The following is a 19,127-nucleotide window of genomic DNA, read 5'->3' on the forward strand; positions in this document are numbered from 1 at the left end:
TGATGTTGGAATTGTATAAACCTTTTGGTCTTGCTATGAAGCTGGGTCCTTGAGGACTAGGTTGGGAACCTTTGCCCTAATCCATATACACCTGTTATCAAAGACTATTTAATACTTCTAAAAATAATAACTTCATTTTTTAAGCACTTTAAATACCTGTAGCCACTCAAAAGTGCCTTACAGTGATTTTACTGTATCATATCATTCTCATCTTACTGATGGTGGAGATTGAATGTTAAAATTATGCACTTGTTCAAAATTAATCTGATTTATTTTGTTATACGTGTAGTTTTATGTTAGTCTTATATTGTTATTCCATTATGGTGTAAATAGTTTTTCCAGCCATTTTTGTGAATTTAGCATATTTGTAATAATAGTTCTTTATCATTTGAAAAATAATAAAACCCAACTGTTGAGAAATGTGAGGTTTCATCATGTATTAAATCTTCGATTTTTTTTTTCTTTCAGATTTTACGTTAGAGATTTATTGATTTAAAACTGTTTATCTGTTTTTATCCCCAGTAAAACACTGTAGCATTAGAATAAATACGAATGAAAATAAATACAGTAAAACATAAGTGCGTTGTTTTCAGTTGAGAATTGTTTATTTTGCAGAATACAGTTAGAAGAACATGGGTTGTTGACTTATCACTGCACTCCAGCCATTGCATGGATTTGTTTGTTTATGTTTAATTTAATGAAGGGTTGATTTAAATAAACGCGGTATTGGATGGTAACTAAATACTGGGCTTCCTTGAGGAGAGGCTTGGAAATGGTTATACTAATACGCTCATTCATTGTCATATTGAATTTTTTTTGTTTGTTTGTTTTTGTTATTCTAGTGTTTTTTGAAGAAATAAATCACTGTTAAGATAAATGCCTTTACATATTTCTTTCTGTGCCCTTTTCCATTGTACATGTCATTTCCATTCCAAGTTTGCACAAATGCTCAGTGAATGTTGCTTGAATTCGTACTGAAGAATTTTCTCTTTCTTTATCTTCAGGTCGTCAAACCGTTCTTGTCCATCACCAATCTGGAGTTGCAGCCATCACTGTTACTGCAGTTGGCTACCAGTTATCTCACCTGGAGGCAGCAGCAGTTCTCCCTGGGGTATGCAAGTACTTTCCTGTGACTCATAATCTGTCAGCCATTTCAGATTCAGACACCATTTGCTGCTAAGACGTTAGCTTAGAAGCTCAGTTTCATTTCCGCCATAGCTGAGGAGGAAACAGTAGGGCAGCGCTGTGTGACCACAGGCCGCTGTTCTTACCTCATCATCCCGTTGGTTGCTAATGCCAACGGATGAAAACAACAAAACAAAAAATCAAGAACTCAGGTTTATCAAAAAGCCACATAACAAAGAAAGGTGAGAACGTAAGTTCTGGAGCAAAGCTAGTTAATCAGGTGCTTCAGTGATTTGGCCCAGGTCTAATACTAAAATAATGAAACTAGGGCTGTAACTACTATATTGTAACTGTTATTTTAGTAATCAATTAATCAGCATGATTTGATGATTAATCAAGTTATTTTAAAAAAGGCCAGTAATAAAATTAACTATGCATAGAATTTTTTTTTTTTTTTAAACCCAATTTTCTCCCCAATTTAGTTGTTTCCGATTCCACCCGCTAGTTAGGACTCCCCCAGTCACACAATGCTAGGAGGGTGAGGCTAGCACAGGCTTCCTCTGAGACCTGTGAAACCAATCACTGCTTCTTTTCGAACTGCCACTCGAAGCAACGTCACGGGACAGCCGAACGTGCTCGGAGGAAAGCGCCAACCGCCAGATCTGTTACGTCAGCTAACACGTGCTTGCGCTGACTAGCATCGCGTTGAGTGATGGGGTAAGAAGGGGGCCATCTTACCCACCCAGAGAGAGCGAGGCCAATTGTGCTCTCTTGGACCCCCGGCCACGGATGGCATTGGCCAACGGTTAGACTGCTGATGACACGGCCAACGGTTAGACTGCTGATGACACGGCCAACGGTTAGACTGTTGATGACACGGCCAACGGTTAGACTGTTGATGACACGGCCAACGGTTAGACTGTTGATGACACGGCCAACGGTTAGACTGTTGATGACACGGCCAACGGTTAGACTGTTGCGCCACTCAGGAGCACATAGAATTTTAAAGATTACAGATTATTTAACTGGGCAAACAGGAAAAGTTTAAGAGGATAAAAAAAATAAACATTATATGGTGATTTACAGTTGCATGCAAAAGTTTAGGCACCCCAGTGAATGTTTTATTTATTAATTTTTTTTATTTGTTCAGCTCAACTAATAAATAGAAATTATGCACTAAAATTGCACAAAAGTGCCATGTTCATGTTTTCTCTGTAGAGAAAGTGTACCTTATTTTCACTTAATCAAGAAAATGTCATTTGACCTGGGATGTTCAAACTTTGCCATACAACTGTATTTTACATGTTAATGTATTGAGTATATCTAATGTACTCTGTATAGAATTTTATATTAATGTGATTGTTGTAATATTATTTCTTGTCTGGTGAAATGATCTTCCATTGTCAGGTAATTCCATCTACAGATAGTTTTGCTTGTTTAATGTTTGAAATAATCAAGTGGAATGAGACAAGACATCTTGTAATGTTTAACAACATGAAATCTTAGCTACAAACATTCATGTATGTGTAATCAGAAGTATTAGATTTATAGGTCTTAGATCATTTTACTTGCCAAGTCATAATATCCTCTTTGGTAGAGATTGCCAACTAGAGGAAATTTATTTATTTATTTATTTTTATTTTTTATCAAATAACTTCAAGTGCTCATAACAGCTCTAGATTAAACACCCTGTATTTTTATACTCTAATTCACACCAACTCTTTGGCAGTTTGAGCTTCTGACACCTGTGTTTGCTACACTGGATCTCCTGCTGGTGGAGGACGTGCGAGTGAGCCCAGAATCTGTCACCATATATAACCACCCTGGTGTGCGGGTAAGCTCTTGTCTCTGCGAAGTTCCGCCATCTCCCCCCAGTCAACATATGCAGCCACTTGTAAGAGGAAGTCTGCCTGCTACACTGAACACGAAGCAGTGTTTGCTTTAATACTGTATTGATTTGTTTCTGTGCAGTTAATTCACTCTCATTTGGCGCTAGCTTTGGTATATCTATCATGTATATATTATTATATATATTTGGTATATATATCATGAGATATTGTCATACCAGTATTCACTTTTATATAGGTATACCTTTTATACAGGTATACCTCCTACAGCCAAAATCAGTATCTTCGTAAGGGTGTCTTTTAAAAGCATCTCTAAGGCAAATTAAACCTGAACTTAAATATTAGAATCTCAACAAAAAGCACATTTAACCATACCACTGAGGATGGTTGCAGATGCTTGAACATCAATCCATGTAGCCTTTTATACACCCGCATGGCAGCAGCATGGTAGTGAGGATGCAGGTGAAGGGAGTTGTTTGTTTATTGTTTACTGGTTGCCACCAGCATTACGAAGACATTCTACTCTTGTTGGATGAAATAGATTTACCATGCACAAAATGAGGAAGGATATTTAACTTTGTGAAAATATTAAACAGGCACAGTTAACAGGAAGCAAGCCATTACAGCATTCAGTAAAATATTCTGCAGACCACCTACAAAGTACAAAATTGAATTGAGGAGGAGTGATTAAAAAAAAGTGATTAAAAAATTGTGATTATATTCTTATTGTTCAAATAGTAGAAAGTACTGTGATATAAATTTGGGTTTATATTGTCAATAATAATACAGGCCAATCTTTAACTATGTCACAATACTAAATACATCTGTGCAATTTTAATATGTTGTGGGGTGTAAAGTTATTGCAGTATTCAGCAGTTAAATCACAGTACTAGTTTTTTGTGTATTGTGTTGCCCTTCATTCATTCATTCATTCATTCATTTGTTCATTCTTTCATTCGTTCATTTCTTTTTGTAGGCTGACCTCACTTTACAGGAGGGCTCTGGGTATTTCTTTGTCAACACAAGTGTTGCGGGAATAGCTGAAGTTGTGTTCCAGGAGTCGCATGGAACTGCTGAGGTGAGTTTTATTGGTGCCAAAGGCCATGTTGCTGCTAATACTGTTCTGTTTAAGCAAAGAACATCAAAACAAGAGTTATGTCTTGGGTTAGGCAGTTCAAGGAACACTTGGCAGCTTTTGAAATTAAGTGGCTGACCTGTTCCATGGTTCTGAACTGTTTCTTGTTTATTTATTATTTTCTCTTCTGTTTATTTTGGTGCAATTAGTTATTTTCCTGTGAAATACATGTTAACACTGTCAGTTAAAACGGTGGTTCATATGTAAAAAAGTAATAATAATAATAATAATGACTGCTAATTATTATATATTTCTTTATTATTATTATTTAGATTTTTTAATTATTTTAACCGTTTCTGTCTCTTAGCTTCAAACAGGCGTTCACATATGAGCTGCTTAAAAGCCTTACTTTTCTTCATGGTTGCATGATGTGAAATGCAGCAGTTCTTTTAATGCTTCCTTTGTACTTCCAGGTGGTGCCAATGCGGCCAGGGGTTTTGCAGGTGATGGTTCATGACCTGTGCTTGACCTTCCCTGCCCCTGCCACAGCTACGGTTCACATCTCGGACATTCTGGAAGTTTACGTCCGTGTGGTTGACAAGGTTTGTGCGATGGGTGGGCAATATATGGATACTTAATTGTCAGCACAATATCAGCTACTGCAAAATTTATATCATGGAATTTGCAAATGAGCCCTCTTACAGTTCTGTGTGCTGGGAGAGCGTCCTGACCAATCACAGTTTCAGAGGATGGGTGCTTTGATCAATATATTAATTTAATCCAACAGTAGTGTATAGTCTTTTGTCAAAATAATGGCAACCAGTCCTTACTCATGCCACATGTGATTCATCTGTGTGTTTTTAATATATTTTAAGCCACATAGCAATCGCAGTATGTAACAGTGCAATTGTAATGCTATTGTTTTGTCCATGTTTGGCAGCCCTAGTTTGTACTGTCACTCAAGAGATCCCTTTCTTTACCTCACATTTCAAAACTGCCTGACTAAGCTGTCATCTTGCTGACTGTTTTATCTTGAGCAGAATTGAAGATTAGACAATGCCAAAGAAGCTGCATCTTCTGTTTGTTACAGATTCCTGCATACACTCTCTTATGGTTGTGTGCAGTTCTTCAGATCTAATGTTTTTATAAGAGAAGTTCTTCAGTTAGAAGTTTTTGTACTTTGCCGAAACTCGAGACAACATTATGACTTGGTTTAAAGCAGACGTTCCAAACCACCAGGCTTGAGACCACTTTTGGGCTGTAGGTTTTAGTACTGAGAGGAGAATTAGTAGCCTAATAGCTATTTTATTATTATTTATTAATTACTTAATTAACTGAATGCTATAATAGTTTTTTATTTAAGGCTTTATTAAAGCTCTTTACCATTAAACATTCTATATCATAGAAAACAAAATTAGCACCCTTTTAATAAAAATGATGCCGCATGTAAACATGGTTTCAAAACATACTGTTTACTCCCCAGTCCATATGTAAAAATGTTAACAACCCAGATTAAGTTTGATTTTGTAAGTGAAAAGAAGTTAAACCATCCTCTACTGGCCATGTTGTTGTTTTTTTGTACCCAATATATTACATTAATCAAATTAACAGTAATTGTGCATTAAAATATACAAAAGTGTGTTCTCTCTGGAGGATGTGTTAATTTTTTTCACTTAGAAGATCAACAACTGTTTTGAATAAATTGTCAACAAAAACACATTTTCATATATCTGCCTATACAGCCTACAGCAAACCCCATATAGCCCCACCCTTTCATGTTGAAGTTATAAGGACAGTAAAAACCTGTTGTTCGCTAATTGACTTATTTCGTGCAAACAATAGGAAGACTCTAATATTCCCTTATACAATTGATCCGATTTAAAATATGTTAGGTGCATTCATTTGTACATAACCTGCATTACATTGTGCTTTTAAGCTGCACTTGGTGCTGCAGGAAGTCCATTAAACATTGATTACACATGTCCAAAAAGCTGCATCTGTGGTAGGATAAACACTTTAGAACATTCTCACACCACAGCACAAAATGACAGTTCTCAGGAAAAACACAAATAAAACATGTCCCAGCTGTTGTTCCGCGAGACAAGTGGGTTTTTTCGGTTGTTCTCAGGCAAAACAGCTTCAGAGAACAAGCCAAAGGGTTGAGCTAGGTGGCCTCAGACATCTGGAGACATTCACAGTTTTCCTTTTTCCAATTACTTTACCACTTGGAGACAAAACAGCCTCAGACAACAGCAAAGCATCGGACAATCATGTGCACCAAATTTCTCAGCTAGTCCATCAAAAACACTGTGGCTGCAGTTCCTTTCACATTGCTAAAAAGGTTGGGAATCCCTGGATTGAAGTACAGGCAGACTTGCATGTAGTGACCGTGCCTGAGATTTGCTCAGGATGCCCATCAGAAACTTCTGACATCAGTCTGTTTGCTCTGATAATGGGAAATAGTGCACATTTACAGATAGATAGGACACACACAGGACAGCAATAGTAATAAGGGTGTAAACACTATAACAGGAAGAATAAATATAAAAAGATCTCATCTACAAGCATATATATAATTAGAAAAATACAACAATCTGGAATAATATCTATAACCTGAGATGAAAGACACAGTGCAATAATGACTGTACAAGGAGGCAGGGGTAACGGCATATAATGACAATACTGATAAATAAATATGTGCAAATATTGGTACCAAAATAAGGTATCTAGTTTGGAGTGTCCAGATGTGCAAGATGTGCAATAAGGTGTGCAAAAAGTGCAGTATGTGCAGCAAGCTGTCCATATGTGCATATATTGTTGTCTCCACCATTCAGAAGCTATACTTGTAGTATTGATTAAAACAAGCAAGTCATGGAAGCAAGTCATGAATCATTCAGTGATCGTCATTAAAGTCTCTTAGTGGTGTCCTTTGAGAGAGAACATTGTGATGTATTGCTGTATTTCAGGTGGAGATTGGGAAGTCCGTCAAAGCATACGTCCGAGTTTTGGATGACAACAAGAAGCCCTTCCTCGCCAAATATTTCTCACACATGAATCTGAAACTGAAGGCTGCATCATCAATTGTTTCTTTGCAGTGAGTGAAAAAAATTTGCAGAGAGATTTACAGACTTTTTAAGGGGCTTAACAAATAATGTTTTTATTGGTCATTTGTGATTCTTTTGTTAGACCTCTGACAGAGTACTCTGAGAAGGACACTGCTACTTTCCTGGTCAAAGGCCTGGCAATTGGCCAGACAAGTGTGTCTGCTGTGGTGATGGACAAGAATGGAAGGAAAATTACATCTGCACCACAGCAAATCGAAGTGAGTCTCTTCTCACTGCTTTAACAAAGAGCTGTCTCTGTCTGAAAGGTTATTCCCCTTAGATTTGACAATTTCTGTACAGTTCAATCAATTGAGAGCGTAAACACAGCCATTCAGAATGGTTTAATGTGAAATTTTACATTGTAGAGATTTTTTTTCCCTCACAGTGGTTGTGATTGGAACTAGGGTTCAGGATGCCTGCAACACAAAGAGAGCCATTTTGTGGCTATAACTGTCTAAAACCACAGTGAACATGCACGAGTCTTCTGAGATTTTGTGGAATGTTGATAATGATAAAAATCTTATACTACTTTACAACACCCTGCATATAGAGTTCAACCATAAATCACTTTGAAAATTGTATTTTAGTGCAAATTCTGATCACAGAACTATTGGAAAACAGTATCTCAAAGGACACTTTTATTTCTTTTATTTATTGGCTTTCTGCCAGAGAGATTTTAAGGCATTAAACTCTTCCGATGTCTGGTTCCTATCACAACCACCATTGACTATTCTGATTCTGCAGGTGAATGATGAATATTATGTAAATTATTTAAATTATGCAGGAATTTTGAAAAATGGGTAGAATTCCTTTTTAAGCCATATATGCTTTTATATTACACTTTTGCTATTACAGAACATTGTCCACAAACATTTATATTATTTTCCATATCTTGAAAGTTAAAAATATGTGCTTAAATGACCAGAATGTAAAATGGTTAATAAGTGTTTTGTCTTTATCATCTAGGTTTTCCCACCTTTCAGGCTTCTTCCAAGAAAAGTCACGCTGATTATAGGTGCAGTCATGCAGGTAATTACTTTTCTCCTTTATGTGCAGAACAAAACTTTTCTGCAGACATATGAGTGTTTTTAGGAGTTCCTTAAACTATGTATCTAATCTGTGAATCGACAGTTTGGACTGGCAGAAGTAACAAAATTGTTTCTTTAATCAAAAACCTTTAGATAAATTTTGTTTTTGCCTTTTTTATTGTATCATTCTGATTGCAGGCATATGTCTCAGAAACTAATAAATCATACATGCTTTTATATTTGTAGATCACTTCAGAAGGAGGACCACAGCCCCAGTCTAACATTCTCTTCTCTCTAAGCAATGCCGACATAGCATCTGTCAACAGTATGGGTCTTGTTCGTGGCATCGCTGTTGGTAACATGACTGTTACTGGAGTTGTTCAAGCAGTTGACACAGAATCTGGCAAACTTGTGGTGGTTTCCCAGGTAACTAGACAGGTTTCCTCATCCAAATATGCCTGCCTTTTGTTGGGCTGTGACTGCTTATTATACAACCCCAATTCCAATGGGGGGAAACATCCAAGTTGGGATGTTGTGTAAAACATGAATAAAAACAGAATACGATGATTTGCAAATCCTTTTCAACCTATATTCAATTGAGTACACTACAAAGACAAGATATTTAATGTTCAAACAGATAAACTTTTTTTGCAAATATTCACTCATTTTGAATTTGATGCCTGCAACGTTCCAAAGAAGTCGGGACAGGGGTAATAAAAGGCTGGGAAGTTTAGGAATGCTCAAAAAACACCTATTTGGAACATTCCACAGGTGAACAGGTTAATTGGAAACAGGTCATGATTGGGTATAAAGGGAGCATCCCTGAAAGGCTCAGTCGTTCACAAGCAAGGATGGGGCGAGGTTCACCACTTTGTGAATAACTGCGTGAGTGAATAGTCCAACAGTTTAAGAACAACATTTCTCAACAATTGCAATTGCAAGGAATTTAGGGATTTCATCACCTACAGTCCATAATATCATCAAAAGGTTCAGAGAATCTGGAGAAATCTCTGCAAATAAGCCGCAAGGCAGAAAACCAACATTGAATGCCCGTGACCTTCGATCCCTCAGGCAGCACTGCATTAAAAACCAACATCATTCTGTAACGGATATTACCACATGGGCTCAGGAACACTTCAGAAAACCATTGTCAGTGAACACAGTTCGTCGCTCCATCTACAAGTGCAAGTTAAAGCTCTGCCATGCAAAGCGAAAGCCGTATATCAACAACACCCAGAAACGCCGCCGGCTTCTCTGGGCCTGAGCTCATCTGAGATGGACTGACGCAAAGTGGAAAAGTGTCCTGTGGTCTGACGAGTCCACATTTCAGTTGTTTTTGGAAATCATGGACGTCGTGTCCTCCGGGTCAAAGAGGAAACGGACTGTCTGGATTGTTATCAGCGCAAAGTTCAAAAGCCAGCATCTCTGATGGTGTGGGGGTGTGTTAGTACCCATGGCATGGGGTAACTTGCACATCTGTGAAGGTGCCATTAATGCTGCAAGGTACATACAGGTTTTGGATTAAGATTAATTGACCCTTATTAGTCCCACAAAGGGGAAGTTTCACCTCCGCATTTAACCCATCCGTGGAACACCACATACACTCTAGTGAGCACACACACTAGGGGGCAGTGAGCACACTTGCCCGGAGCGGCGGGCAGCCCAATCCGCAGCTCCTAGGGAGCAGTTGGGGGTTAGGTGTCTTGCTTATGTGCTGTCGGCTCTGGGGATCAAACTGGCAACCTTCCGGTCACGAGGCTGGTTCCCTAACCCCCAGCCCATGACTGCCCATTGGAGCAACATATGCTACCATCCAAGCAATGTCTTTTTCAGGGACGTCCCTGCTTATTTCGGCAAGACAGTGCCAAGCCACATTCTGCATGTGTTACAACAGCATGGCTTCGTAGTAAAAGAGAGCAGGTACTAGACTGGCCTGCCTGCAATCCAGACCTGTCTCCCATTGAAAATGTGTGGCGCATTATGAAGCGCAAAATACGACAACGGAGACCCCGGACTGTTGAGCAACTGAAGTTGTACATCAAGCAAGAATGGGAAAGAATTCCACCTACAAAGCTTCAACAATTAGTGTCCTCAGTTCCCAAACGCTTATTGAGTGTTGTTTAAAGGACAGGTGATGTAATACAGTGGTAAACATGCCCCTGTCCCAACTTCTTTGGAACACGTTGCAGGCGTGCATGACTTTGCATTCAGTGGCAGTTTGAAAAGATGCAGTGATTTGGTGGAAGCGTGCTAGTCTTCAATTTCAGAGCTTGGTATAAATGAATGGATTTAATTCATGTAAGACACATTGTACCAAAGAATGCATATATAATGATCATAATGTTTTGTTACTGTACGTGACAACAGTAAGAGAATTGTAAAATAGTCATGCAAATAATCAATCGCTGCTTTTTTCAAGGGTTTTCAAATGTTTTCTTAGAACAGTGATGAAATGGTTAAGGTGTAAACAAGTAATTCAATTTTTACGTCTGAAATTTTAAGAAAGCAGTATTATTTCCTGTGAAATAGATATGAGATTTGAGTTAAATCGATGAATCGGTACGTCCCTACTTAATTGTATTATTCTTTAATGTTTAGCATCTACTCTTTGATGTTCACAGGATCAAGTGGAGGTAGAGGTCATCCAGCTGAAAACCATTCGCATCCGAGCCCCTATCACAAGAATGAAGTCTGGCACCATGGTAACAAAACACATTCAGTTCTTTGTGAATATATTGATAGAGACTTTTGAGACTTTGATCCCATAGAGAACAAAATAAAGCACCTAAGCTGTGAGCTGCTGTTTTCTTTCTCCTGCTTTAGATGCCAGTGCATGTGATGGGTCTAACCAGCAGTCAGACACCCTTCTCTTTTGGTAATGCTCTGCCAGGGCTTACCTTCCACTGGTCCGTAACTAAGAGAGACATTCTGGAGGTGCAGACACGCCACTCAGAGGTGAGTTAACCTGAGGTGATTAATAGGCTCTTTCAGGACAGTTGAAGACAAGTACAGTGTAAATACTATTACTTCTGTATGTAGGGCTATAAAATGTATGATTTGTCGATGTTGCACTATATCACTTTTAATATGTCCACAAAACTGTGATCAGTGTGGTAAGAAGTAACACTTCATGCACATCTCATGCTAACTCTTATCTGTGAACTTCTGTACATGTTGGATTCCTCTGTTTAAATTGCATACTGTAAGGCTGTTTGTTAACATATCGCATCCTAGGAGAAAGTCTAACTTCAGTTTAACTTCAGAGACTCTTTTCTTTTTTTTCCGGCTAGCTGTGTTTGTGTAATATGTAGCTGTTGATTTTCTGACTAGACATTATGGCTGATTTGGCTGTATTTCAGATTAAGATGTTTGGATAGCTTGACTCCAATATGAGCAGTTCTGAGAAAATCATTGTTTTCAATTTTCTCTCATGCTTAATTGCATCTACCAAGGTTTCCCCACAGAACTTCTTTGTTTTGCCATGGTGGTACAAACTATAAACTATCTACAAATTTGTGCATGATGGAACGTTTGGATTATTTTTGCCCTACTGAGCTCAACAGTTGAACAGACTTTCAAAGCAGTACGAAACTCGTTATGTCACTAGATAATCCATAGGCTTTTCTGTCATCAAGAAACCCAATGAACTTTAGCCTGATCCTGATTGAGTGCAGACATAGTGTTGAACCTTTCCTTTTCTCCTCCAGGCCTCTGTCCAGCTCTCTGCTGAGCATAACTTTGCCATGAATGTAGTTGGCCGAAACAAAGGTCGCACAGGCCTAAAGGTGGTGGTGAAGGCTATAGCCCCTGAGGACGGACATCTGGAGGGCAATGCTGTGGAGCTGTCTGATGAGATTCAGATACAGGTACTCTTTCCATTCCATTGCACTGCACACTGACCAGATGTTCCCCAGCAAACACCACACTTCTGATGTTGACAGTATTATGAAAACGTCCTATCTTTGGTCCTAATTTGAGGTTAAGACAAGGTCATGATGAAGTTTTTCACAAATTTGTTTTTCAGAAGCAAATCTTAATTTAGGAATTATATATTTCACAGCATCTTATCTCAAGTTAGAAAATTCTAAACTGCTCAGTCAAGGTTGATAATCAGTTATGTCTATTACCAAGCAACCGACAGTGTATACATAGCTGAATGGTACTAATGCTAAAAATATGTTAGTTATCATCAACTGTTTCTGATGTAAAAAAAAAAATATCTGTATGTATGTATGTATGTGTGTGTGTGTGTGTGTGTGTGTGTGTGTGTGTGTGTGTGTATGTATAATATGAAATTGTGGACAAATATTAAAACTAAATTGTAGTAAATTGGAAGTTAGGAATGTTGTGACAGTGCTGTTGATCAGGGAGTCTCTGCTCCACAGTTTCGGTTTCCATTTCAGAGCTTTAGCTGGTGCATGAGCCATGGTAACATTATTCCTCCTGATAAACAGCCAAACATTCAGCTCTGTCTCTTCATTATTCGCTGCTATCGCTGCAAAATGTTATTTAATGAGTTTCCTTCAACATTAACACAGAAGATAATAAGGGCACGTTGGAGACCTTTCTTATCTGGAGTTAGGATAAGGTTATGTTCATAGGATCTTCTATTCTGTAATAGCTGCTGTCTTTAATTCAGTCCTAACTGAAGTTGACTAAGTAGAAAAGATTTCAGAGTTAGGATGTTTCTGTAATACAGCCCCACAGTAAGAACTTAGCAAGCCAAATGAACAAGTGTGAATGGGCGTTAGCATTTAGTAGGGTAGAGCACACTAGAGCAGTGGTAATGGGGAAGAGCATTCTAGAACAGTGTAAATGCGGCAGGACATTCTAGGACAGTGTAAATGCAGAAGAGCAATCTAGGACAGTTAAAATGGGGAGAGGGCATTCAAGTGCAGTATAAATGAGGAAGAGCATATAAGAGGTGAGTGAACATTCTAGAATAGTCTAAATATGGGAGAACATTCTAGAACAGCGTAAAAGATGAGAGCATTCTACAATGTTATGAATGGGGCTGGTGAGTATAATACGGTCTAAATGGAGGAGAGCATTCTAGAACAGTTTGACTTGAGACGACGGGTATAGAGCACTGAATGGTGGAGAACAATGTAGAACAGTGTGAATTTAGGTGATAGAACATTGTGAGGTGACAAGTAGAGACCTGTATAAATGGGGAAGACCATGCTAGAGCAGTGTGAATAGGGATAATGAGAATATGAAATATAAGTGGGGATAGCTTTCTAGAACATTATAAATGGGGGAGATGAGAATAGAACAGTATAAATGGGTGAGAGCATTCTAGAACATTATAAATGGGCGTGTTGAGAATAGAACAGTATCAATGGGTAATAGCGTTCTAGAACCGTGTAAATAGTATGCAAGCAGTCTAAAACTGTGTGAACGGGTTGACCAATCCAGAACAGTGTGAATGGGGATGACCAGTGTAGAACAGTGAATGGGGATGACCAGCCTTGGATCAGTCAGTTATGAATTAGCAATTTTTATTCATGTATTTATTTAATTTTTCAAGTGAATTATTGTTAAAACTGTAGATATTTCTGTAACAGTAAGTTTGGGGAATGTAGCTAGTGAGTTGCCATATAACTTTGAGGAAAAAAAATATTTTAAAGTGTTGTTTATTGGATACGCTCTTCCCATGCACCATTTGGATATTAGCTGCAAAACTTGTGCTTCATTTTTATTCGCGTGCAAAATGTGTCAGTTGTTCTTTGTAACTTATATAGAGAAATGAGAGCCAACATTTAAGGTGCAAACTGACTGAAGTATATAAAGTATATGAAGTCTATAGTCCAGCGTTTTCTTATACTCAGTTATTACCAAGAAAATCCTTAGCTGGGGACAGCCATAGTCTCGTTCATGAAGGATATTGGCTCAAGTTCAAGTCTAAGTTTATTTGTCATTTACACAAAATGTCAGGACATTCATGCATTGTTGTATGCTTGTGGTAACGTACAGGTAATCACTCTACAGCAAACTGAAATATTAAATATACACAAAATAGAGAGACAGGATGGACTGATGTAGAAGAACTCTCTCTCTGCTATGTACAAATATAAAAGACACTGTGGCCTTCTCATGAAATGCCATTGGTCTTCAGTACTGATAACGCAGTACCAAAGAGTTCAGTCACTTAAGTAGAGGGAAATAACTGTAATAGCAGAGCATATTTGAGTATTAGTCATTGCAGACTGATATTCTGTACCAAGGTTCCAGTGAATGAACAAGTAACATAGATTTTTCCTGACTTGCAGTAAATGTTTGATTCTCTTTTATATTTTTCATAAGGTTTATGAGAAATTGCAACTGTTGAACCCAGAGGTGCAAGCTGAGGAGATTCTGATGTCCCCAAACTCCTTATTAAAACTTCAAACCAACAGGTAACTATGAGCTTCTGCAGAGGCCAAGGCTAAAGAGAGGAAGGCTTTTGTTATCTGAGTGGAGTATAAAGCTTTTTAGTTTGTTCCTGTCATGGTCTGTGTAAATTTTAGTCTGTATAGCCACCAAACTTTATGAATCACAGTGCTGTTGTAAGAGCTTGTCTAATGATTTTAGTAGGGGTGGGAATCTCTAGGCACCTCACGATTCAATTACGGTTCAGAGGGCTGCAATGTGATTATCGCTGCATCTTGATGCATCGTTTTTCTCTATACAGGATCTCTTTTTTTCCTCACTGTCTGACGACTTGGTACTTTTAATGCAAAGTATTTGTAATGATCTATAATGAATTTACTTCCAATATCTTTTATTAATAAATCAAATGGAAGTGATGTGGTAAGTGAACAGGAAGACTTTCATTCACTGCTTTTGTTTGGAGCACATTAGATGCTGCTGCCACTCATCTGCAATAAAATGCGCAGTTATGGAGAAATAAGATCCAGTGGCGGTGGATGTCCACGCAGCACGTTACAGCCATCCTGCCCAATTTCTTTAGCGATTTTATAACTACGGGGTTGGTCTCATTGTAGAGAATCAGGGGTCACTGTGTCAGTAAAATATCTGCGAGAACGTGAGCAACACAGCACGAAACCCCCGTTTCTCAACAAGACTGCAGGTTACTTAGCAACACAGTCTCTCCTGGCTAGTAGCTACGAAAAGGCAGAGAGAGATTTAGCTAAGACGAACATTTGGAGACTTATTTGCATTTATAATCACCTTAGTTGGTTTCCTGGAATGTCAGATCTGCAACGAGAGACTGTTAATCACTAAAAAGGTGTGAAGCAGAAGTTGCTTCTCTTTCGAATTTCCCGTTCCACCTTAAATGGTGCCACATTTACATTCAGCGCCTCAGTCAGAATTTAAGGTGGAGCTATACTAGGACATCAGCACACACTAGACATACTGGGCATTAAATGTTGTGCCTCCCAATGTGGTCTGAATTTTGTTGAAAGGACAAAATGGCTCTTCTGAACATTTGAGTTGTGACTCCTGACCTAACCTGGCTTTAATGCGGAGGGAGCCAGTTGGATTTCTCGCTCACCCAGTTGTTTCTGTTATGTCCCGCCACAGAGTGTCCGGACGCTGCACTTACCCACTTCCAAGTTCCACCCTTTGTGTTCCGTCAACATTACGTTATAAAGTAAAATTTAGAAGATCGTGTTTTTGACGTTTGTGAATAGATTCAGAATCTGTTGCATCCGCATTGCGATGCATCTAAGAAACAATTTTTTCCCTGTAGCCCTGGATTTCAATAACCTAGATTTATATTAGTTAGATATCCAATTAATCCATAATTGAAATAGCTTAAAAGGCTAATTGAACAATTATGCCTTCTGCTGTTTCCTCTCATTTTGATTCCTCTGTTTATGGGGCAGCGAAACATTAGAAGCCATATTACCCTGTAATTTTCTTATTATAGCTTATTACAGTCTGCCAGAATGATCCTGTGCAACATATATACATCTTTATGGAGCTAATTTGATTTCTGTCGACCAGTTGTTTCAGGCCTAATGTCTTTTTGAAGTGCTAATGTCTTTTTAAAGTAATCTCCGAGCAGTTCCTTAGAAAACAAGTAATTGACAATGAGTCCATTTTTTTGCATTGTCTACACCATTATGTCCATGTGTGTGACTGTTTCATCAGTGGAATTAATACTATTATTACATGGTTTGTTTTTTTTAAATATATTTTTATTATTTTTTGCTTCACGAACAGGGATGGCCAGGGTACAGTGTCATATCGGGTCCTCGACTGTCCAGATAAAGGTGCACTCATCCAAGTGGATGACAAAGGCTATTTATCTTCAGGCTCTCTGACTGGCACGGCTTCTTTACAGATCACCTCTCAGGAGACTTTCGGAGTCAACCAAACAATCATTCTTGCTGTGAAGGTAATGATTCCTCTTCCTTAACATAAAGCACCTGGACAAAAGTGGATGCAGTGTTGTCTTGTTAAGAATTGCCGTTATAGTGGTATAGTGCCTTAAATATGGAAGCATAATTACTGAAATAGTACTTGGTAACCTACACCACTATGCATTATATTTTAAAAATGCATTTTGGTTGATTTAATTCTGCATAAAGAGTTTAAAAAAAAAAAAAGGCAAAGTAAAGCAGCGTGACTAAACGATAAATATGCACAGGCATTTTATAATTGCTGGGACGAGGTTTAATCTGGGTTTTGGAAAATGGTCCTGTATGGCAAAAATGCTTTTAACGGGGGGTGTCCATAACTGTCATAATGCAATCTTGTTAACTACTTGTTGGTTCACCTATATTGTCACGTTTAATCAGTGATGTACTACATTTAAAACATTGTTTTCACGATTAATCACGTTTAATCAAGTAATTGTGACTTACCTATTAGCAAGCTTTGTTTTTGGTTTAAAGTAAACATTTCAAATTGAATGAGTCTCCTTCTGGTCTTTTGGATTTTTTAGACATAAGTGAACCTGCATATTTCTCTGACCAAAACAGTGTTACCTTTAAGTATCTTTAGGCATGTTAAGTAGTGCTTTGTTTTTGTAGGTGGTCACAGTGTCTTACCTGAGATTGAGCACCAGTCCAGTACTGCACACGGCTAACAGGGAAACATTGTCTGCTATCCCACTGGGCGCAGTCCTGACTTTCACTGTTCACTTCCACGATAGCACTGGAGAAGCTTTACACAGCCATAACTCCCATCTCACCTTCTCCACCAACAGGTACAACTCCTCTGATCTTAAATTTAGTATTTCAGTTTCATCTTGTCTACAATAGTTCTGTTAAAAATGTACTAAGTACTGTTTTAGTGTAAGCTCTTATGTTGACCATATTATTTGGGTGGGCCATGTTAAGTTCTGTGTTCAGAAACTGACTATTCCTGAACGGGTAGAAGATGGCCAATGCAAATGGTGCATCAACAGATGAACTAGAGTCTCTAACTGTATACTAGCAGTTCAATACAGAGGAGGATTTTTTCCATTTATCTTTTTTTTTTTTTTTTAAATAGAAAATTCTGCCTATTTCAGCTCTCCTCAGTACTTGTTTAATAGCAGTAAAAAAGCTGTTCAGGGCTATGAAGGACAAACACACTTGCTGAGATTCATGAGAGTAATTTGTAGAGCTGCTCCATTCCATTCCAGATGGAGCAGTTTCCACCTGACCAAGCTAAATTAATGGGAAAGTAAGGAATGAGGAGATAGAGGCATTATGACACTGGAGGCTTGGGGAGTCCCTAAAACGACCGTGCATTAAATGGATTCTATTACTTTGCTCTGAAGCCTCTGGGCTGCCTTTCGGAAAAGCAGAATGGACAAATAGGAATGAGAAGGCAGCAGCATGGGTTGAGAGAGGGGCTGTTGATGACCCCCAGGAGGATTCCAGGGGTTGACGGGATAGCTTTCAGACTCTAATTGGTCTGGACATCCATCTCCGCTGAGAAATTTTGGGGTTTTTTTTTTTTGTTGTTTTTTTTGTTTTTTTGGATTTTTTTTTTTTTAATGGTGTGAGAAAATTAGAAATAGAAAATTAGTAGTATACACTATATAATACATATGGAGAATGTATAGCCCTGGGTCCTAACGTTCATTTTACAATTTTCATTTCCATTGTTTCTTGTTTATATTTATCTTTTTATATATATCTTTTTCCTTTCTCTCTCTACAGAGATGACCTAGTGCAGGTGGGAAAAGGCCCTAGTAACAGCACCCTGATGGTTCGGACTGTGAATGTGGGTCTGACACTGCTGGGTGTGATGGACACAGAGCAGGCCGGTCTAGCTGATTACATCGCTTTGCCTGTGCAGCACGCCATCCACCCAGCAGAGGCCCAAAGCCTCATTGTCGGAGATGTTGTCTGCTTTTCAGCCCAGCTCATCAGCCAAGATGGTGAGGGCTTCACACTGACTCTCTTTAAACTCCTCAGCTGGGTTGATTCACCGAGTTCTTTTTGCAGTCCCATTTCTGAAAAAGGACAAGTGAGCTGAATCAAATGTCAAATGAACACTTGTCGGATGTGTATATATCCAGTTATTCATGTCTATCACTACTAAAGATAAACTCCTACCTCTGTGCATTATACATTTGTAAGTAATAACTGCATACTCTGCAGGACTCTCTGGCATGTGGAGCTCTTCATCCAGTGCCACTTTGGAGATCCATCCCAAAACTGGTGCAGCCATAGCCAGAGACGTGGGCACAGTGACAATTTACTATGAGATACCGGGCCAGCTGCGCACTTATAGAGAGGTAAGGCCTGCTTTTAAACAGGGTTAAGAACAACTCTGACATGACCATTGCCTCATTTTAATCTTCTTCACAATATGAGGGATTGTTTTGAGTTGGCTGAAAATTGTAAGACAAAATTTCCAGTGTAGGGACATTTATTTTAACACCTGGCCTGTCTCTAACACTGCATTTGGTAAATTTACAGGAAAGAGCAACTCCTTACTTCCATAGGCATCCCACGGATCCTTAAGATTTCTTATAGAAATAATGTAAGGTCATAAATTG

At 38.5% G+C, this 19,127-nt stretch overlaps 1 protein-coding gene across 1 annotated transcript in view; it reads left to right on the top strand.

The window, feature by feature from the left end:
* Positions 1-19,127, top strand: part of nup210 (nucleoporin 210) — a 44,961-nt gene that overhangs the window by 16,809 nt on the left and 9,025 nt on the right. The window contains exons 18-33 of the mRNA XM_017698259.2: positions 1,005-1,111; positions 2,855-2,959; positions 3,949-4,050; positions 4,521-4,649; positions 7,014-7,141; positions 7,234-7,369; positions 8,118-8,180; positions 8,426-8,605; positions 10,801-10,881; positions 11,003-11,134; positions 11,887-12,045; positions 14,486-14,577; positions 16,352-16,526; positions 17,164-17,339; positions 18,283-18,503; positions 18,727-18,863. Coding sequence (XP_017553748.2) covers positions 1,005-1,111; positions 2,855-2,959; positions 3,949-4,050; positions 4,521-4,649; positions 7,014-7,141; positions 7,234-7,369; positions 8,118-8,180; positions 8,426-8,605; positions 10,801-10,881; positions 11,003-11,134; positions 11,887-12,045; positions 14,486-14,577; positions 16,352-16,526; positions 17,164-17,339; positions 18,283-18,503; positions 18,727-18,863 — 2,123 coding nt within the window. The remainder of the gene's footprint in view (positions 1-1,004; positions 1,112-2,854; positions 2,960-3,948; positions 4,051-4,520; positions 4,650-7,013; positions 7,142-7,233; positions 7,370-8,117; positions 8,181-8,425; positions 8,606-10,800; positions 10,882-11,002; positions 11,135-11,886; positions 12,046-14,485; positions 14,578-16,351; positions 16,527-17,163; positions 17,340-18,282; positions 18,504-18,726; positions 18,864-19,127) is intronic.

Source organism: Pygocentrus nattereri, chromosome 9 (assembly GCF_015220715.1).
Source record: "Pygocentrus nattereri isolate fPygNat1 chromosome 9, fPygNat1.pri, whole genome shotgun sequence".
Taxonomy (NCBI): domain Eukaryota; kingdom Metazoa; phylum Chordata; class Actinopteri; order Characiformes; family Serrasalmidae; genus Pygocentrus; species Pygocentrus nattereri.